The sequence below is a fragment of the Ctenopharyngodon idella genome, chromosome 24 (genome assembly GCF_019924925.1).
Source record: "Ctenopharyngodon idella isolate HZGC_01 chromosome 24, HZGC01, whole genome shotgun sequence".
Classification (NCBI taxonomy): domain Eukaryota; kingdom Metazoa; phylum Chordata; class Actinopteri; order Cypriniformes; family Xenocyprididae; genus Ctenopharyngodon; species Ctenopharyngodon idella.
In genome coordinates, this window is record NC_067243.1 from 8,954,513 (window position 1) to 8,976,570 (window position 22,058).

Here is a 22,058-nt window from a genome sequence, read left to right on the forward strand (position 1 = left end):
TTTCCAATCTATTCCAGTATGTACATCATTTTACATATTTAAATCAAATTACAATCTATCAACAAATTTAGACATAACAGTTAGCATGTTAGCATTGTTAATTGAGCCGCCAATCCAATAAAAGTTTGAATTTCGTCTTTTTAGACAAAATAACTGAGCTAAAACAGAAATGCAGTTGCAGCTCAAGACATTTGTATGTGTGTGTGTTTGTGTGTGTGTAAGAAGCTCGTATATGAACCGACGCAAGTCCCTGCATAGCGTAGTTAGCGCGGTGTGGGCCTCACTCCAACCGTCTTTATGTAAAGTCTGAGTGGGAGGGAGGCCTGATCCGCTCTTCTGTTCCAAAGTTAGAACAGTATACTGCAGAAATACAGTGACGACTTAGTCCGATGTGAACAAAAACCACCCACTCCGACGATATAATGCAGAAAAAACTCGTGTCGTACTCTTCTTTAGCACTTTCACCCTTTAGATTTGAAGAAATAATCATAACAACCTCCTTCCCCTAGTATAAGTGTATTATGCAACACCATCATCACGCAAAGTGTGATTTAAATTTGTGTGCGCTGTCGACTGCTTCCTGTGGTGGTTTACAACCGAAGCGTTCACCAATTCCCTTGATTTACCAATAGATGGTGACACACTCCTGTCCCAACCTGGACCAGTGAAGAGCGAACGTGGTGCGGGGGAGGTGTTAAGAGAAAGGAGACCTGATAAAAGTGTGTGTTCGAACGTCAACGAGTCAGTCAGGCTGCACAGCAGGAGAGGGGCAGGTAGCCACACGTCTATAGAAGTCCTACACCTGTTTGACACTTCCTGGATTGTGCGCACATGCCTGGTTCAAGTGTAGAAAGTGAAAGAGAGAGAGTTTGCTCAGAGGGAAACTTCTTGCCAAACAGCTGAATTGCAGTAGTTGAGCCGTGAAGGAGAAGGAAGTTGACTGGCTGTAGTCAATGGATGAGAAAATAAGGGACGTTAACTGTCAACGCTGTACTTCGAGATCTACTTCCTGGTGCCGTGCTGTGCTGTTCTTCACGATCTTCTAAACTGTAGTGGAGTGCACTTCCACTCTTCGGCGCTCGCTCACACCACCTCAGAACCTCGTCTTCGAAAGTTTCTCTTGCATTTTTTCGTCTGCTATGGAGACTTTGATGGACTGGGTTCCTGTCACCGTCACGTCTGAAGTTGTGACAGGAGAAGTCAGGTTGCACATCTGAGATGGAGCAGTCAAACCATCACCCTGAGGGAGAGGTGGAGGGGCTGTCCCGACCCCTGGAGGCTCTCCTGGACGGTGAAGACCCCGGAGGTCCTGATTCTGCTTCCTCGTCTTGTTCTGACCTGTCCATCACAACCCCTGCAGCTCAACCTTGTCCCAACAACACCAAGAGCTTCTCTGGACTGCGGATCTTTGGTAGAAAGTGGGTGAGATTTTGAGACTTCCAAATTAAGTGTTGTTCAAAAGGAAATATTTAGTTTTTGAAAACTTTATTTCCCTTTCTTTGCTCCAAACATTTGTGATTAGAACAATATGTCTGGAGGCTTTTATTTTAATTATTTTAGTTCATGTGTAGGCTATTTTATTTTATTCTATGTACTTTCAATTTCAATGTAAATTAAAAATAAGGTCACACTTTAGTTTAGGTTCTAATTCTCACTATTAAGTAACTATTAACTATTACTTTTGCCTCAGTAAACTCCTAATTACTGCTTATTAATAGTTAGTAAGGTAGTTGTTAAGTTTAGGTATGGTCAGCAGAAAAAGGCATTAATATGTGCTTTATAAGTAGTAATAAACAGCCTTTATGCTAGTAATATGCATGCTAATAAGCAAGAATTGGACCCTAAAGTGTTACCAAAAATAATAGCATTTTTTTTTTACCAACTATAGAGGCCAAACTGGGCTGTTTTACTTTATTTGAATTATAGGCTTTTTATTTTATAGCCTCTAAACTTCAATGTTGAATTTAACATAATAGCATTTTTTGACCAACTTTAGAGGCCAAAAGGAAAAATTATATGTATTTGAAACTTGTAGTGCCTCTTCCCTTTCTTTACATTGAATGTTCGTGACTAAGACTGCATGTTTGATGTCTATTTGCAATTTAAACTTGTGTTTTGCTTGGACCAACCCTGTGGTAAAAGGCACCACCTGCTTTGTCTTTCTAGGAAACACTTTGTGAAACACCTTTGCAAACCTTCATTGTCACTATTTCTACTTAATAACGTTAACTTGTAACTCCCTTGACATCACCTCCTCAGGTGATGTGCGCTTTTGAAATTTCATCAGGCGTCTAAATTAATCCAATGATCTCCTGTGGTTATCTGGAAATAGATGCCTTTAATGGATTGTAGAAGCAATTAATTACGGACTATAATTGTCCGACCTGTTGGGAGAAGAGCGTATACCTGTGCTCTGCACTCCTGACCTCGTGCACCTTGAGTTGACTTAGATCTGAGTGATTTTAACCCGTTTTACCTGTGAAAAAATGAGACAAGGCATTGATAATATGAGGATGTGAAATAGCAGAGAAAACAGAAGTGTGTGTTTCTTTTTGTTTCTTTTCACCTCACCACTATCTTGTCATGGTTGATCAGGATTCTGATATGGTTTGCATTTTTGCATGGTTCAAATTTGTCCCCTTAAAAGGTAAGGTATATGGGAACCACTTGTAGAATCTGTGAAAATGTGAATAAATGTAACAAAATAAGAGAGATCATACAATATGCATGTTATTTTTTATTTAGTACTGTCTTGAGTAAGATATTTTACATAAAAGATAGCTGAATAACCCCGTTCAAAAGTTTGGGAACCACTGGTTAATACTGTTTCTCAGAAAAATCCTCCAGGTCCTGCAGATTCTTCAGTTTTCAAGGATTTTTTTGCATATTTGAACCCTTTCCAGCAATGACTGTATGATTATGAGATCCATCTTTTCACACTGAGGACAATTAAGAAACTCAAGCACAACAATTAAAAAAGGTTCAAACATTCACTGATGCTCCAGAAGGAAATGTGATGCATTAAGAGACGGGGGGTGAAAACTTTTTGAATTTGATGATCAAGGTAAATTGTACTTAATTTGTCTTCCGAGAAACATGCAAGTATCTCCTGTTGCTTCCGAAGGGCAGTACGAAATGAAAAAAAAAAGAAGATTTCAACAAAATAAGAAAAATTTGGACATCTTCATCCTGTTCAAAAGTTTTCACCCCCCGGGTCTTAATGCATCGTGTTTCCTTCTGGAGCATCAATGAATGTTTGAACCTTTTTTAATAGTTGTGTTTGAGTCCCTCAATTGTCCTTTTCAAGTGTGAAAAGATGGATCTCAAAATCATACAGTCACTGCTGGAAAGGGTTCAAATACGCAAAAAATTCTTGAAAACTGATGAATCTGCAGGACCTGGAGGATTTTTCTGAAGAACATTAGGCAGTTTAACTGCTCAGAACAAACAAGGGACTCATGAACAACCATCACAAAACAAAAAAAAAACAGTCGTGGATCATCCAGGTAACCACACACAGTATTAAGAACCAATTTTTTGTGTGATCTCTCTTATTTTGTTAAAATTATTCACATTTTCACAGATTCTGCAAGTGGTTCCCATTCTTTTGCATGCAACTGTATTTTTTTTATTCTAAAGAAAACTGCAAAATTTTAAATTTAGCCTATGAACTAGCCAGTCAGTTCAACCTTAGTGGATAGCCTGCACTGACCTCTGAACGGCCAGGTTTTGTTGTTGATGGTTTGATTCTGTTCTTCTTTCAAAGCCCTTGACCTAAATTAAATGGAGACTCTCCTTTTTCACAACTTAAAGGGTTAGTTCATCCAAAAATAAAAATTCTGTCATTAATTACTCACCCTCATGTCGTTCCAAACACGTAAGACCTTCGTTCATCTTCAGAACACAAATTAAGATATTTTTGATGACCTTTCTGAACTCCGATAGACTCTTTCAAGGCCCAGAAAGGTAGTAAAGACATTGTTAAAATAGTCCATGTGACTACAGTGGGTCAACTGCGTAGGAGACTGACATGGAAGAGAAGAAATTGTTGAATAAAGTCATTATTTTTGTTTGTTTTTGCGCACAAAAAGTATTCTTGTCACTTCATAACATTAAGGTTGAACCACTGTAGTCACATGGACTATTTTATCAATGTCTTTACTACCTTTCTGGGCCTTGAAAGTTGTAATAACATTGTAGTCTATAGGAGGCCAGAAAGCTCTCGGATTTCATCAAAAATATCTTAATTTGTGTTCCGAAAATGAACGAAGGTCTTACGGGTTTGGAACGATATGAGGGTGAGTAATAAATGACATTTTTGGAGAACTAACTCTTTAATGCTGTTCAATACATTCAACTTTACACCCTTAAAAATAAAAGTGCCAAAAGGGGGGGTTTTGCAGCGATGCCATAGAACCATCATTTAGGGTTCCCCAAAGAACCTTTCAGTACATAGTTCTTAAAATAACCATTTTTTGTTAATATCAAGAACATTTTAACAATTGAAAGAACCTTTTTCCAATATAAAGAACCTTAAAGGTACTTCATGGAAGAAAGTTGGATTGATTAATTGGCATGAGTAGTTTTTGGTTTTGGTGGCAGAGAAAAGTTAAACCGTCAGCCTCAGTATTGCAGATCCTTGTGCAGATCTCCAGTCAAATCAGGTCTTTACAAATATCTTGCCCTGCAAGCCCTAACAGAAGTTTTTATCTAAGTGTAAATAAAGATTTTTGCAGATCCTGATTTTCTGCTTTCCACTATGAAAAAATTTGGTTAGACAAGTAAAGTATCCAACCAGACACATCACGCAATCCGCCGGATGAAGATGGTGTAAAAGTGTGTTGACTCTGGAATGTTTTTGCAGGCTTTGCAGTTTTTGGCTTTCAATGCATTACGGACAATTGAAGTTTATTTATATGCAAATTGTAATTTATTTTATGTAATGGACTCTTAATTTCAATTTTGAAATTAAAATAATGGAGTTAACTAAGTCTAAATCAAGCTTTTGGCAGATCCTGCTTTTCTGCTTTCCACTATGAAAACAAAACACAAACAAAACTTGATTACACAAGTATCCAATCAGACACATCTTGTAACTCTGCAAGTGTCTCTTTGGAATGTTTTTGCAGGTTTTCCAGTTGGCTTTCATTGCACTACAGACAATGGAAGTTCCCTTGCTCTATTTTTGAGCATGAAAAACCAGTTTTTCCAAGTGAGGGTTTGAGAAGAATTCACCTATAGTTTAGTTTCGTGAGGGGTTCAGTCACTCATGCATGCAGTTTAGTTTTCTGATTCGCTTTCGTTGATAATGGCATTTGCTTCAGTCAAGCATCAAGTAGTATTGCTCATACTACTGTATTGTTTGTATTTGACCAACCCCCTAACCTTAAAGGGATGGGTCAGACAGAAATTAAAGTCCTGTCGTTATTTACTCATTTGTTTGACTTTATTCTCTCTTTCTTTTTTTTTTTTCATCCATTCAATGAAAGTAAATGGGGGCCAGTGTTGTTTTGGACCCTATTGACATTCATTGCATGGACAAAAACAGTATTATATGTACAAAATATCTTCTTTTGTGTTCCACAGAAGAAAGAAATGCAGGTTTGGAATGACATGAGGGCGAGTAAATGATAACAGAACCTTTATTTCTGGATAAACACTGCCTATAAGTATTAAACTTTGGCACATAACTTTTTTTTGGTATGTTTATGCTGCATACATAAAAAAAACTTGAATTGAAGGAGAAACCCAAGCCATATCTACAGTCAAGAATATATCATTGAGACTTGTTGGAGAGGCTCTTTTAGGGTTTGTTTAATTAGCAGTCACCTGGAAAACCACCCAGAACATCCTAGCAAACACATAGAAACAGCTCCAATCATAAAGGGATGTGCCGATATGAAAAGTTTGGCCGATAACCGATAATTCTTTATATTTGAAAACCGATATATTGGCCGATAAATCTAAATTCAAATTTTTATGTATTTTTTACGAGCCTGATTACAAAAACATAAGTTTCACCATTAAAAGCCATGTCTCAAGCACACAATTATTATGTTCTCATTATAATTTTATGTAGCCAATATGACAGTGGACTGATAACTGATTAACCTGTTTGGTGCCATCAGAGTCACCATCCCATTCTTGTCACTTGTTAGAGCATCCAAAGGTCGTATGTTATATGTGTCAAGTATCTTTTCTTTCTTATAACACTTGCTCTGCACATGTTGAACTTAACTGTATTTTCCTTTTTGGAGTGATTTCAGTCATATTTCAAGCAATTCAAAACCATCATGGTGAACAGTGCGCATCTGAAGTGTCTGAACTTAAGGAAATAATCCATGATTTATCAGCTTTGATATATCAGCCAAATTTTCTTATTGAGCCGATAACGATAACATTAAAAATTAACATATATCAGCCATTACCGATATGGTAACATCCTAGCAACCACCTACAATCTCTGAGTGCTGTGGGTGAATTTTGCATGGGCAAGCATCAAATATTTTCTTTAAAATTCATAAAAACTTATAGCAAAGTCCCTTTAAGACAAATAATTTCACTCGGCGGCCATCTTTGAAAGTGCAGCTCCTATCTCTTTGAATGGGGAAACATCAAATTCTCCAAACTGTTTGCCAAGCTTTCGATTAAATTTCATATTTGAAATCACCAATGAAATCTGACAACAACTGTATCATAAATTTTGTTTCTAAACGCTCGAATCATGACAAAAAAAACTGCATTTTTCAGGCTGGATCAAGCTAATGCGCATGCGCAGTCCTAAGTTCGCGTCTGACTGTTTCTATAGGAACCGGTCAATAATCTGTCAATAATTTAAAATAAATGACCATTTCTCCATCAGCCAGTCCCCCGTCCATCGAAGTGTGTTTGTCTGTATCTGTACTCCACCTGTTCTGTGTGCTGATGAGGCACCTGTTCGTGCCTGTGTTGATGTGTGTAATCTGATAATGCCATACACGGCTAGGACACCTGAGGAACACACGTCGCGCATCACTGCGGTACAGAGAGTTCCGACTCGATTCCTAGGTCCAGGAAGTTCTGTGCATCCAAACGGCCATTTAAAAGTAAAGATTGCATCAAACAACTGCTTTTTTTCAGGTCATAGGTAGACACAGGTTTCCTTGAACACACACCCAGTGGCCCGTCTCACACGACTTCATTTGCATGGCTGCGCTGTTCCGCCCCGTGGAGGAACAGGCCCATTTCTGCAGCTATCTTTAACGTCTCGTTCTATGCTAGAGCTAAGTATGGATCAGGGTCAGAGTCTCAAGGTGGGCTAATGGAGATCTGTAGGCCTATGTGGGTGACTGAATGTGTGCGTGAAAGCGAACGTGTGTGTATTGCTGCCTTCGCGTGCTATTGGAAATTTACAAAAAAATGGAAAAATAGTCATATAAGATTTTGGTCATTATCACCCACTCCTTAAATAATTGTAATTACAATATTGACCAAAATAGACTATGATTTTTGCCATAATCTTGCAGCCCTATGAGAAACTGACAGGAAATGACGTCGGACACCTAGAATTAGAAATAGGCTCTAAAAATAACTGCCATGATGCTGCCATGCAAAAAAAAAAAAAAAAAAAAAAATCAGCTCCTGAGGCACTCCCTGGCGAGAGACATAGAGATCATGTGTTGTGTCTGCGGTCTCACCATTGTGGTGGAGGAAGTGCAATCATAGGAACTGATCGACTTTGCTGAACAAAGATAGAATGGAACAAAATCAGGGATTTTTCTGTGATCATCATGGCAATATTGTTGACATTTACATTTATACTATCATCCTTATATGACCTTCTGGGGGCTGGAGCCTATCCCAGATTCTTAGGCCAGAGGAAGGGAAAGCACCCTGGACATATGGACAGTCCATGTTTAGCTTCTTTAAAAAAATACGACAAAATAATTACAAAATTTGCACAAATCAAAAATCACAGAATCTACAAAAAAAAAAAAAAAAAAAGTCATTGCGCATGAGGTGGCGACACAAAATAATAGTACTAAATGAAAAACAAAATGCAGTGCTCTCTTTTTATTTCAGGTTCTGCAAGGATTATATAAATGTCTGAGGAGTGAGGATAGCGCACCTTCAGATTTAATTCAATTGTTTAAATGGTGGTCTCAGTGTATCCTATCCAGCAGGTGGTGGCATTGCCATCCTTTTCCCCTTCAATCTAACGTTCCCCTTTCCTGCAACATCAGAGGATTGCTCTGAAAGATGGGAAAAGTGAGAGGGAATTGCTTGAAATAATAAACACTGATAAATCGAACGCAATAAGACCATGAATGTGCCAATGGGGCCAATTTTAATTTCACGTTGACTAAGGTTTATGTTTTTCTCTTCTTATATGCTAAATGTGTCTCTAATAATAATAATAATAACTACAGACAGTTTGGAAGAATAAGTGCAAATGAGTGCACTCAGTTTCCACAATCCACTGGTGCAAATATAAACATGACAGCACAAAATGGTGCACTCTCACAGCTAGTTTCACTCAGGACGCGGCAGTCGCAAGTGTCTAGTTCACAGAGAACTCGTTTTTGCATTCCACTGCGCCATTTTTCCATGGAAACGTGTTTGTTTGACTGTTGCACTCGCGTCTTTCGCAGCATCTCGTGTATGACGTGGCGCTAAAACGCGGCGCTCAAGTTAAAAGTTTTTCAAACACGCCTCTAGAAAAACAGATACCTCAACAGGCCAATCTGACTGCTAAATCTGTGTCTTTGTTCATATGGACATCTGACAAAAGCGTGCACCCTTACTTTACTGAGAAAATAAGGTCAGGGAAAAACCTGTAGATGGAAAATCTCCATATAAGTGCCTTTTGTGCATTTGCAAGTGTTTTTTTTCTACTTGTTATTTTGCAGTTTTTGTTAGCAAAGGTTTATTTATTATTTATTCAACATTATTATTTTTTTGACACTTCAATTCCAGTATCTAAATATTCTTAAGAGTTAAGTTCATTGTCATTTGAAAGTGTGTAGGCCTACTTGTATTATTATGCTGTTATATTATGATTATATATTCAGTGGCATAAAATGACAATATCGCATATCGCAATTATTTCTGGGGCAATATATCGCACAACAAAAAGTAGTTATCGTGACAGGCCTAGTTACCATGCCGTCATTCTACGCCGGACTACAAAAGATTAACATGACGGCACATGCTAGTCGATGAGTTGAATCAACTCCACAGCAACTACATAAATTTATCCACTAACCATTCAGAAACGTCCAGTTGCATTCTAAAGTTGTAACTTCTTCCTGGGTCTCTCCATCAGTGTCTGACTCTGGTTTACTGACAATCCTCATTTTGGCTGCGTGAGATTCTCCAGCTTTGTTGTTGTTGAGCAACCAAAGCACGAGCTGTTAAAGCTCCACCCTCTTCTGGAAAGTGGTCGGGAGAAGCAGCTCATTTGCATTTAAAGGGACACACACAAAAACTGTATGTTTTTGCTCACACCCAAATAGGGGCAAATTTGACAAGCCATAATAAATGGTCTGTGGGGTATTTTGAGCGGAAACTTCACAGACACATTCTGGGGACACCAGAGACTTATATTACATCTTATAAAAGGGGCTTAATAGGTCCCCTTTAAATATATTCTATGTTGTAATTTATTCCTGTAATGTCAAAGCTGAAATTTCAGTATCATTACTCCAGTCTTCAGTGTCATATGATCCTTCAGAATCATTCTAATATGCTGATTCTCAAGAAACATTTCTTATTATTATCAGTGCTGAAAACAGCTTAACTGTTTAACTGCTTAATATTTTTTGGAAACTGACTTTTTTGACATCTTTTATTTGAAATTGAAGTCTTTTATGACATTATAAATGTCTTTACTGTCACTTTTGATCAATTTAATGCATCCTTGCTGAATTAAAGTGTTAATTAAAAAAAAAAAAAACGTCTTACTGACCCCAAACTTTTGAAAGGTAGTGTACACTTATACTAGAGGACATTGTGGCCTAGAATAAAAGATTATGAGGACAAGCTTGATGTGATTGTCATTGATGCATACTGCTTAATTAAGGCCATTAACACGCATTAGGAAAGTGTCGTAAATGGGGTTAATTTTGATTTCATGTTGACTTTAACCACAGGGTGTTCCCTATAATAATTTGTTTTGTAATAAAATGTCAATTAAAAGACAAATTGGTAAATGATTAATATAAAGCTGGGGTGTGTTTCTATATTATCAATATCAAACGAAGTTCACAGTGACTAAGGGACAGCTAAGCAGGTTTGGTTGCCATGATGTCCCACTCCATGGTAACAGCCAGCAGATCCCTCTCCCCCATCACTTAAAAGACAGTAATTACTTCCACACAGAGTCGCCAGCTCCGTGTTCATCTGTCACACAACGAAGTGCACCCAAGAACAAGGGGCACAATCAAGTGGCTCATATTGACACTCAGTATTTAAAGTCCGACTGATAATAAACGAACCTCTGACGTAACAAAACTGCGATGTTTGTTATAGGTTGTCAAATTGATATTCAAGCGCATTCACCCCTCACCCGTGTTCTCTTGCGCTGATCCATAATGCAACAGCACAAGGGCCTTGAAATGGAAATGACACGCATTGTGCTTTTGGGGTGGAGTGGCATCGCCGTGTCGTCCTATTAGGGGACCTGAATAGATGCAAGGTGTCCTCACTAAAGCCATCATCTTTATGATTAGCTTTACAATGGTTAAAAAAACGACATGCTGTTTAAACCTGATACTGATCTCGTGGGTTAAACCTCATAGATCATCTTCACAGCTGTGGGTGTTGCATGTCGTGTGTAGTTTTGCACCAAAATGTGGTGCTAGGTCCTCTTTTTCTTAAGCAATATGCATAACGGTCTGTTTAAAAGCAGAAGCAGCTTTGCTAAATGTTCATGAGGGAGATAATTATCAAAAACCATTAATTTTGTTCCTGTAATGCACCTGGTGTCTCCCCCCATATGTGCCAGGAAGACTGTATTACGTGATCTAGGAGTCTAGAAAGTGATAGCGGCTGCAGACGTTTGTGCTCGTGTACGTCTTGCACAAACTCCCAGGGTTAAGCTGATAATTGGTCATTATTTTAAACCGGAGGCTTCGATGCACCCTGCATTCCCTCCTACCGGTTACCTCCTGCCTTGTCGATAGCTCTTTCCTCTGTGATGTGTGCTGCTGCTTCCCAGTGAGCTGTGTTGTTTGTGGGTGGATGTGGGGCTTCTCTTCCTGTAGGCTCGAGTTGTGTGTAGTTCATCTCTGTCTGTGTGCTGTGTTGTTGTGTGTGTGTGTGTGTGTGTGTGTGTGTGTGTGTTGGGGGAGGCTGTCTCACCTGTTCATCTCTTGGACTTTCTCTGTCAGTTCACTGTGAGGAGACATTCAGGGAAGGAGACGGGAGCTAAACTCTCAGGTCGTATAATAATTTTTTGTTGTTGTTGTTGGATGTTGACTAATAACTGGAGAGAAATGCAGAGTTAAGCTTTAGAACTTAGTGTTTACAGAGGTTTTGTATGTGTTTGTACTGTATGTGGACATTTAGCAGTGAGTTTGGACCAGTTGTTCTTATATTGTGTACTTTTTACATGCATAAAGCTTTGTATTGTAAATCTATTTAAATGTAGCAGATATAATAACAAATGATATGTACAGCTGAGTAGTGCAAATTCTTAATTAATATTGAGAAATATTATTATAATTTTACAAATTGAATATTTATTTTATTATAAATACTATTAAAAAGTAAAAATAGTAATGTAATTAAATTAAATAATAGTAATTTTTATAATATTTTATATTGAGAAATAATATATTATAAATGAATTGTATATAATATTAGATATAATAATATATATATATATATATATATATATATATAATTGGACATTAAGAGATACCTCATTTGTGTTAAAGTAATTTTAAATTATTATTAGAAAAATAATAGCTTTTTAATTAAATCTGTCGCGACGTAAACAAACAGAACCACTAATCGTCATGTAATCAATGACAACCAATCGTGATATTATTGTCCCTATTTTTAAGATTAGGGTGGAGCTAATCAAACTCAGACTTTGGGTTTAAGTGCATCTTTTGGTACTAAAGGAACCATTGCTAAAGATGACCCTGACAGTAATTAGTTTTGATTGAGTCTCACTTCCTGATGAGCTAGAACAGTTGTTTTTCTATGGAGAAGTGTTTGGTGCAGACACAAATTCTTTTTTAGTACAATTTACAATGAATTTTTATTGTAAAATTCTTTGTACTGTAATGTACTGTCACTCCTACTGTAGTACAATACCATGTTTAGTGTAAATAATGCTATACAATACTTGAAAAAAGCAGCAATAAGTGTCATTCCTTACCCTGAGAGTTTTGTCTAGGTCATATCCGCCTCTAAATGAGATGAGACTAGTTACGTTGCTATAATTAGTACAGGCAGTCACTACTGAAGGGTCAGAAAGCCCTTATAATCTGCCCCGGACAGCCCCGTGTGATAATCAGGACGTTCATGAGCTGAGCAGAGCTTCATTTCCTTGAGTGCCTTTTACGTCATTATGGTATGATGTCATTACCTGTGGATTCACAGTGCACCTTTGTGGACAACTGGCTGTGCTAGTATTAACACGATTTGGAAGGCAAATTGTCCTGGCGTAAACCCCTGGAAAATCTGTGCTAGGACAGGCGGAGTTAGCTTTTTGCATTCAAAATGATGTTAATGACCAGTGTGCACTTATGTCTAGTCTTTCCCTTTGAAAGAACCAGCATACTGTATGTTGTGGATGCTGGAGTCCCCATCAGGGTTTTTAACTAAGCCAACCAAAAAGACATCCTTGGCAGACCAGATTCACAAGCTAAGATATAAGCTTGTCTTTTAAGCAAGGTTGTGAAGTCTGTTATTGATGAGGTGTTTGATGATGTTGGGAAGTGTTGAGTCGAGCTAGGATTATCTCGATTTTAAGGATTAGCTTTAAATCTTGGTCAATGGAGGTCAGTGTGACAAGCTTTCATAGTTTCAGAACTTAATGCTAAAATACTTAATCTATGCTGACAGGCTAAATTTTCAATCAACAGCCTCAGGGGGAACATTAGAAAGGGAACATGGACACTTTTTTCAGACGACATTTTAAGAGGAAGGAGGCAGGAGAAGCCGTGCACGACGGCCACGTGCCTGAACCCTGTCGACACAGGAGGCCGAGTATTGCAGTGCCAACCAGCCGTGCCCGTCGGCGCTCCAGCGTTGGCCTTCCGTCCACTGCATTGGCCCAGCGACGCCGATCCAGTGTCCAACTTCAGGCATTACCCCGAATCACTAGCAGTCAGCCGGTACAGAAAAGCAGTGGAAGACGGCGGTCCAGCACCACCACCCCGAAGGCCAATCCTCGCTTTGCCGTACGCCGGAAGAAAGTAGGCAAACTCCGCAATATAGACACACACCTCCTGGGCCCTTCCATGCTGCTGGCCAGCCTGATTCAGATGACAGAAGAGGAGGAAGAGGATGAGGAAGGCCGTAGTCCACTACCGGGGCAGGTGGAACTCAAGGGAAGCTGCCCGAAGTTCAGGAGTCACACAGATGTGCTTCTTTCAGAGGGCGACAGTGACAGCGATGACTCCAGCGGGCACTCATTTGAGAGTCACCACTCAGAGCTGCACAAGGGGTACCTGGAGGAGGCCAATGTGTCAGATTGGGAGATCCAAGAGTCTTCTGTTTTATGCCAGCAGGATTGCCTTCCTCTGGCTGTTGTGGCAGAGCGTGTCCAGGCCCACCCGTTGATCCGAGTTCCACGCTGCCTCAGGAGGAACTCCTCATATTATGGCCACGCGGAGACGGGCCCGCATGTCCGCTACTGCCGCAGCAGCCAGAGGAGACGCCGTCGTCGGGTCTCCACCATCTCAAAAGCGGGAAGCCCCTGGCCAGGAAGAGGCCTGCCGCTACCTAACCGAAGAAGCTCCACCTGCTACAGGGCTCAGGCGACTCTCAATCCTCTCCTGGGAGCCTATTACGATCCCAGTCTGGAGTCTTGGAGTGGATTCTTGTCGTATGTAAAATCTTTTCTGTTGTTGGGTCTAATTTTTGTTATTTCGTGTTGTTCTCACAAATTAGATGGAGATTAGGACATTTTATTGTAGGATTTCATAAAATGTCCGTACAATAACAAAAAACATCTATAAAAACACGAAGGCTGCATCCAAAAACGTAGGCAGCTGACTTGTTGCCTTGCTCCCCTATCAGTCAATGACTTTGGAGGCAGCGTTTACATTCAAAGGTCCCTCACTGAACTGATTTTGGACAAGCTCCAGAACATAATAGTCTAGTGTTCCACAACAAAATAGAGAGCGCCTGAACTAAGCAATTATTTAATTACTACAACACTAATTTCTAGGGTTGTGACGAGATCTCGTGCCGCGAGATTAAAATGTGACAATATTTCTCGTCGAGGTGAAAAGCTGTCTCGTGATATTGCCATGACGGAGTGTGAGGGTGAAGTTAGGACAGAAAATGCCACCGCTACGTTTACATTATGCCTCCACAGTCATTTTGCTTTTTATAGAAATAAAAACCACTTAATTCAGTTGGATAATGGTCACTTCAATTCCATCCAGCTCATCGTACACAAGCTGCAGAGTCGTACGTAGTGCAGCAGGAATCAGAGGTCACTTATCACGTGGCGAGATGACTGACAAGGCTATGGTGGAGGATTCGTTGCACAACAGAGCCTAAGCGTCTGATAAATGTCTTATCTTGTAGAATGTGTGCGCAACACCGCCACTCCCTATTCGCAGAGTACGAGCGATCGTGAAAGCGAAAGCGAAAGTAAAATGCGATTTCAATACCCCACGTTTTGAAAGCGGCTCCCTGATGCATGCAGATATCTCCCAATATGAAAGCTATCTTACCCTGGGCTGTGTAGTAAACCATCTCTTAGCTCTTTATCATGCTTGAAGAAAAATTTGGTCTCTATTTGAACTTTGAATATTGAGTATACTTTGATTATGGTTGCACTTATTTTTTTGCACTTAATAAGACTAAGAGAAAACTGTTATTCATTTATACTGTTTTTACGTGGTCAATTTGTGGAAAGGAGTTCAATTAGGAGGTCACAGCCTCGATCAGAAGTTCTGGAAGCTCATAATTCATGTACAGTAAGGTCTGAAGAGAATATGAAATCATACAGGAGAGAAGCCAGTCAGTTGAGTTTTACAGTGCTCGAGTATTTGTTGTCTTTTAATTCATACTCAGAAAGTAGAACTGGAATGACATTCATTACAAGATGATTAGGTCAAACATTTCAAAATGCACCTGCAGACTATTTTTCTAGTCATGAATTTTGTCATTGAGGATTTCTTAAAAGTACTGTGTAAAAACCTCATCTCGTCTTGTGAGCTAACTGTCTCGTCACACCCCTAGTAATTTCTCACTAAATATTAAAAATAAATAATAAAATTTTAATTAAATAATAATAAAAATTAAATAAAAACTAAAATAAAATGGTCAAAACATACATTTACACACAAATTGACGGCCAACTACAACTTTTAGATGCTATCTTTATTTTTTAGCTCAGTTGTCATGGAATTCAATACACAATATAGTGGGATAAGGTATCTCAGTAGACAGGATGTAACATGATCATTGGATTCGGATGTGCCTTGTTGCCTTCCTACTGTACCTCTGTATGTTGTCTGCAGAGGCAGCATTTTTCAGGTTTTTGATATAGCCAAAGAAACAGATCATGACCTCGGTTCCTTATATCTGACCCTTGAGGGCCACTGCCCTACGGAGTTTAGCTCCAACCCCAATCAAAGACATCTGAGCAAGCTAATTCACAGTTTACTAGAAAATGACAAGTAGGTGATCAGGGTTTGAGCTAAACTCTTCAGGGCAGTGGCCCTCCAGGACTGGATTTGCTTTGTATAGGTGCATTATGAGAAGACAGTTTCTGTTAAAAAGGCAGTTGAAGTAAAGGTGCATGCACATTGACACTGACTAAATTGCTGAAGGTCAAGAAGTTGCTTGATAGTTACTGTATCATGTCATTGCACAATTGCATGAAGCTGAGCTCTGCTTACCTTTGTTTTTGCGATCTTATAAAAGACGAATGACATCCGGCTGCTTTGCCACTGCAAATTGCTGTCAGTGTAAACGCCCCTAAAGAGTTTATATTGTAGTAAAGACCAAATAAATGTAACACAATGTACATGCTTGTTGTTTAGAAACCATGTTATTAGACACATCTAAATCTCCACTTAAAAGCTCAGCACTTTCAAGGCAATATCTTTAGTAACTTCTCAAGCGATCAAACATTCAGATTGAACGCAAGAGCAGGTAGTTCCAATGCAGCTTTTCGTTGCATTGACCTTCTCATTCTCCATCCCGTGGATACGAGCTCCATGGCGCTCGCTCATTAGCACAGCTGCTACCATAGCAAGGTAATGTGACTCATCAGCACTACTGATCACCTAGTGGGCTTCTAATCAACAGGTTGCTAAGCTTCACTGAATCTCTCTGTAGGGATTAGGACACAAAGGTCAGAGTGAGCAAGGTTTTGATTACAAAAAGATTACAAAAAACCTGGGAAATGCCCCACCCAAAGCTAAAGGTGGATACCTGCCTTCATAAATGCATTTCCTGTTTTTTTCTTTGCATAAACCTTCTTGAAAATTTCTTGTGTTGCCATACTTGCATCAGAGTTCCTGTACAAGGAGGGGCAACATCTGTTTCTGCTCTTATCTATTGTGTTAGCATATAGCATAAACATTGATGTTTCTGCTCTTGTCTATTTTGTTAGCATTTAGCATGAACGTTGATGTATTGGTAACATGCTCAAATTCAATATAGATGTGTATTAAACAGTTACATTGAGTTTTACTTAGTTTTGTTTGGTTTAAAATTGTGTGCTGCATCTTGTAAAAATTTGGTGAGCTAAATAACGTAGGCTAAGCATTAATATGGTAGTACGGAAAACAGATTAGATGCAGAAAAACCTATAAATTTCAAGCCATGTTCCATAATGCTCTGTGTGGGTGGCTTGTGAAAATAGTCTTATTGATTGATACGGAATTAAACAGATGCAATTTAAAGAGGCATTATGGGTGGAAAGCTGCATAAAATAAGATGCCAAACTCTCAGGGAAAATGACCCTAATTTTATTGTTTTTGATGAGTGCTCTAATTGACTAGGTTAAGATATGATGGACACAGGCAGTGAGTTTAGTCTGTTTAATGTCACTGTCATTGTGTTTTTCTCAGGAAAGCCATTGCCAAGGCTGGTGTGCAGGATAACGCTGCCATATCCGGCGCCGCAGTCCCTGCCAAATGTGAACCCAACAAAGAGATCTGCAACACCGTGGATTGGACTGTGAGTTACTCATCTGTATTTTAACAAACAAGGTCTTGTAGAAAGCCATCAGTTAGCATTCTTTGTGGCAATTAGCAGTAAACTCCCATCTCCAACTCATATCACAGTAATCTATCATTAATCTTCTGTAACTTCTTACTGATGGTTAATTGTCTTCACAGGAAAATGCCCAGTTTGGTCAACACGTGTGGTTTGAGACCAGTCCATCTGGAGATTTCTGTTACGTGGGGGAGACGTATTGTTTTGCAAAGTCCCTGGTAGATGATCCATATTTTTTATTCTTAAAACAAACAGCAAAACAAGTGGTTAATAGTAGTGTGCCTTAATTATAAAAATCCTGCACAAGAGCTCCCTCTATTGGTCAGATGTTGTATGCACATATTTAGATGCATTATTAACGCAGATGCGTAAACAGATGCCAATTGTTTCATTTTCTTTTCTCAGCAAAAATCTCTTCCTCGCCACAAATGTGCATCCTGCAAAATAGCTGTTCACACTGTATGCATGGATCAGCTGGAGAAGGTTAGACGTTTGTTTGCAAAACTGAAAACTGAATAGAAATTAGGATGTGTTCAACTTTTTATCTCAACAAATTAAATTATTTTCAATAGATTAACTTCAGGTGTAAGCCATCATTTAAAGATCCAGGGATGAAAAATGTCAGAGAGGTAAGACTTTTTGTCCCTCAAAAAAAAAAAAAAGCTTTATCGTATTATTTTGTTAAACATCTTGAGATGATTTGTGTTTCAGACTCCAAACATGAGACATCACTGGGTCCATAGGAGACGGCAAGAAGGAAAATGCCGGCAATGTGGAAAGGTCAGTGCAACACTCATAAAATATGAAATGTGTAATCATCCAGAAAGTATTTATGGCCTAATTTCACTCTCCTTCCTCAGGGTTTTCAGCAGAAATTCTCCTTCCACAGTAAAGATATTGTGGCCATCAGCTGCTCATGGTGTAAGCAGGCAGTAAGTGTTGCTCATCTGATCTGAAATCAGTTTTCTAAAATAGTTGCAATATACAAGTATACTACTGTTCAAAAGTTTGTGGTCAGTAAGATTTGTTTTTAAAGAAATTAATAGTTTAATTCAGCAAGGATGCATTGAATTGATCAAAAGTGACAGTAAATATTGAAAAAAAAAATGAAATCAGCATATTAGAAGGATTTCTGAAGGATAACGTGACACTGAAGACAGGAATAAATTAAATTTTAAAATATATTCAAGTAGAAAACAGTTATTTTAAATTGTAATAATATTTCACAATATCACTTTTTCACTGTATTTTTGATTGAATAAATGATGAACTTCTTCCAAAACCATTAAAAAATCTTACAACCCAAACTTTTGAATGGTAGTGTATAAAATGTTGACACATTTTCAAATATAATAAACGATATATCAATGCACTTTGATATGTATCTTACAGTATCACAACAAGGTGACCTGCTTCATGCTGCAGAAAATCGATGAGACGTGTTCCCTCGGCGCTCACGCGGCTGTCATCATCCCTCCAACCTGGATCATCAGAGTCCGCAGACAGCAGGTACCATCTGACCTGAAGAGAGCGGGACACAACTCTTTTCAACACTGATAATCATAAGAAATGTTGCTTAAGTTGCAAATCAGCATATTAGAATGATTTCTGAAGGATCATGTGACACTGAAGACTAAAGTAATGATGCTGAAAATTCAGCTTTACCATCACAGGGATAAATTACATGTTAAAACATATTCAAATAGAAAATAGTTCTTCTAAATTGTAATAATATTTCACATTATTACTGTTTTTACTGTATTTTTGATACAGTAACTGACTTCAAAAACATTTAAAAACGTACCAATCTCAAACTTCTGAACGGTATATGTATATCCTTCAAATAAAGATCCAAAGTACTAAAAGTGATGTAATGTTGTGATGCATCAGCTGACAAAGTCTTTCAGACAGTGTTTTATGTTTTTAACTAGGTGAACAGAGGTCATCTTCAGCTGAAATGTAAACACATAAAATGAATATGTACCTATAAACTTGGATAATCTGTCCCCCATCATACTGTTTACAGGCATCATTAAAGAGCAGTAAAAGAAAGAAGAAAACATCTCTGAAGGCCAAACCCAGCAAGAAAGCCACAGAGGTACTACTGTGAACTACTGTGAATAAAAGTGACATATATGCGTCATATATAAATATATATATAGATATAGATTTCAATATTTAACTCTCAGCAGGATGGCAAGTGGAAGCACTTTGTCGTAAGACCGATTCCTTCTCAGCTCATGAAGCCTTTGCTGGTGTTTGTCAATCCAAAGAGTGGCGGAAACCAGGTCAGAACTCACACACAGTTTTTATTGCATAGAAACTTTATTTTACAGCCACATAACAGTACTTCTTCTTGTCTATGAAGGGAACCAAAATCATCCGCTCTTTCATGTGGTACCTGAACCCCCGGCAAGTGTTTGACCTGACTCAGGGAGGTCCGAGGGAGGGGTAAGACATGATAGATTATAATTTCTTTCTTTCTTCGCTCTGAGCATGTCTTTTTACACTTTCTCTTCTTCTTTTGAAGGTTAGAAATGTACAGCAAAGTGCCCAACCTGCGTATCCTTGTTTGTGGTGGAGATGGAACGGTTAGTCAAATATCTGTGCTCTTATCTAGGTAAAACTGGATTGTGGGTAATATTATCGCTGCTCACACTGTTTATACAGTATATGCACAGTATGCAAATTTTCCATCAGTGTAGTGCTCTAGTCTAGACATGACCTTCATTTTTCACAACATTACTGTTTTTACTTATCCAATAAATACAGCCTTGGTGAGCATAAGAGACTTCTTTCAAAAAAATAAACCAAATTGCAGTTATTCCAAACTTTTTGCTGGTAGTGTATACACACTTTTATATATATATATATATATATATATATTTTTTTTTTTTTTTACCCACAATGCAGTGCACTAAACAGTACCTTTAATGCCCAGTGTGACTAATGAAGCAAACGTACTATCAGCCATGATTCATGAATAGTGCTCCTTACCTTTCATGCAGTGTGTAATATAGCTGTTTGTGAAGGTAAAACATCTGCAAAATTTCAAAGATTAAAGCGCACGACAAATAAAGTTATTGCCTCCGAAACGAGACGTCAGTAATTCCAGTCTCACTTCCTGTTACATACCTACGTGAAACAAATTTGTATAACGTATGGTCTTCACGTATTGTATGGTCTTCATTGGCTCCCCTCGAACAACATAACCTTTGACCCGCTCTCAAACACTGTAGTTACAGCTGAGGCCTTGAAGAGTTTGGTTTGTGTTGTACACGTGTCATTGTTGAGAAGACGCTGTTTTCAGCGCTGCAAATCCACTTTGCCACAGCTTAAAAGTATGAGGACTCCTTGAAGTAATTGATATGGAAAAAAGGATGCCATCATTACTGTGCGTATCCCTGAGTATCACGCACTGAGGAAGCCTTTGGAGCTGAAGTTCAGATATGGTAATGGCCTTTTTGTTTCTAACACGCGCTGTAAGCGGTAGACCAATCACAACAGACTGGGCCGTCTGACCAATCAGAGCAGAGTAGGCTCACAGAAAGGAGGGGTTTAGAGAGACTGAATCTTTGAACGAACCATTTTCAGACACTATTAGAAATGAGTTGATGTGCAATGTTATATATTATGAGAAAATTAGTGTTTTTGACCTTGGATGCATGTAAACCTGTTGTAGGAGACTCCAAAAACAAAACTAGGAACCTTTAAAATCGCATAATATGGCCACTTTTAAAATGCTTTTTGCACAATTTTCACAAAATTGCATTAAAATGCAAAATTATTACTTTTATTTGCAATATGATGACTATCATCACTTGCTAATATAATATGCAGTATAAATATTATTTTAACAGTGTTCTTTTATATATTAAGTAGTAGCTATACAGTATTCCATACCGATGCAAAAAAGAGCAGAACTTCGCCCACACTTTATCCAAGCCAGTCCTTCAAATATTGCCTGGACTGACACATCTGTTGAATTTAAATGAATTTCATCATGCTGACCCTGGTCAGGAAGCTCATGGGGTCCATCACGTGTTGTGTTCTCTATATGCTCTGTTTGGACAGGTTGGCTGGATTCTCTCAGTGCTGGATGAGCTCCAGTTGAACCCTCAACCCGCCGTGGCCGTGCTGCCCCTCGGGACGGGAAACGACCTGGCCAGGACTCTTAACTGGGGCGGGGTATGAACCTGAATACTCTTGGTTGTAATGTTTTCATAAATGGATTGGCGAGTATTGGAAGTTTAAATTCAAGATGCAATTTTAGCTTTACCCTCTGTAAAGTCTTCCTATATAATTTTATTTAATATAACAAGTTTTTCAGCGTAAGTTCTCTTTTTCTATGTAAAAGCAGGATTTGTGGTTTAATCCTCCTGTTGTGTTGGTGTCAATTTGACACCTATTTGATTTTCATCAGCTTGAAACACTGGTTAAACAATTCATTTTGATAATATATTTCTCATTTAGAGTAATGAATGCACATGCAGAGTTTCAAAACATAGATTTGTTTTAGAAAGGCTGGTCAAATGTTGTTACTTTTGTGTTGGGCACATATTGGTTTCCATGCAATCTGCCAAAAATTAACACTTTGAAAAACAGCAAAGAGTCAGCTAAAAACAAAAAACATTTATTATAACTTTTCAAACACGAAA

At 38.5% G+C, this 22,058-nt stretch overlaps 1 protein-coding gene across 6 annotated transcripts in view; it reads left to right on the forward strand.

Moving 5' to 3' along the window:
• The first annotated feature begins 577 nt into the window (after positions 1-577).
• dgkzb (diacylglycerol kinase, zeta b) overlaps positions 578-22,058 on the forward strand; it is a 34,934-nt gene continuing 13,453 nt past the window's right edge. Inside the window, exons 1-14 of one of the 6 annotated variants that reach the window (XM_051884598.1) lie at positions 11,373-11,418; positions 13,077-14,041; positions 17,253-17,361; positions 17,523-17,618; positions 17,806-17,883; positions 17,973-18,029; positions 18,112-18,180; positions 18,261-18,332; positions 18,793-18,909; positions 19,427-19,498; positions 19,590-19,688; positions 19,769-19,851; positions 19,931-19,991; positions 21,475-21,588. In XM_051884598.1, coding sequence (XP_051740558.1) covers positions 13,104-14,041; positions 17,253-17,361; positions 17,523-17,618; positions 17,806-17,883; positions 17,973-18,029; positions 18,112-18,180; positions 18,261-18,332; positions 18,793-18,909; positions 19,427-19,498; positions 19,590-19,688; positions 19,769-19,851; positions 19,931-19,991; positions 21,475-21,588 — 1,965 coding nt within the window. In that variant the 5' untranslated portion in view covers positions 11,373-11,418; positions 13,077-13,103. Of the gene's footprint in view, positions 1,419-11,372; positions 11,419-12,156; positions 14,042-17,252; positions 17,362-17,522; positions 17,619-17,805; positions 17,884-17,972; positions 18,030-18,111; positions 18,181-18,260; positions 18,333-18,792; positions 18,910-19,426; positions 19,499-19,589; positions 19,689-19,768; positions 19,852-19,930; positions 19,992-21,474; positions 21,589-22,058 lie in introns of those variants that run through there. The other 5 variants (XM_051884604.1, XM_051884602.1, XM_051884603.1 and 2 more) reach the window with 5 other exon arrangements.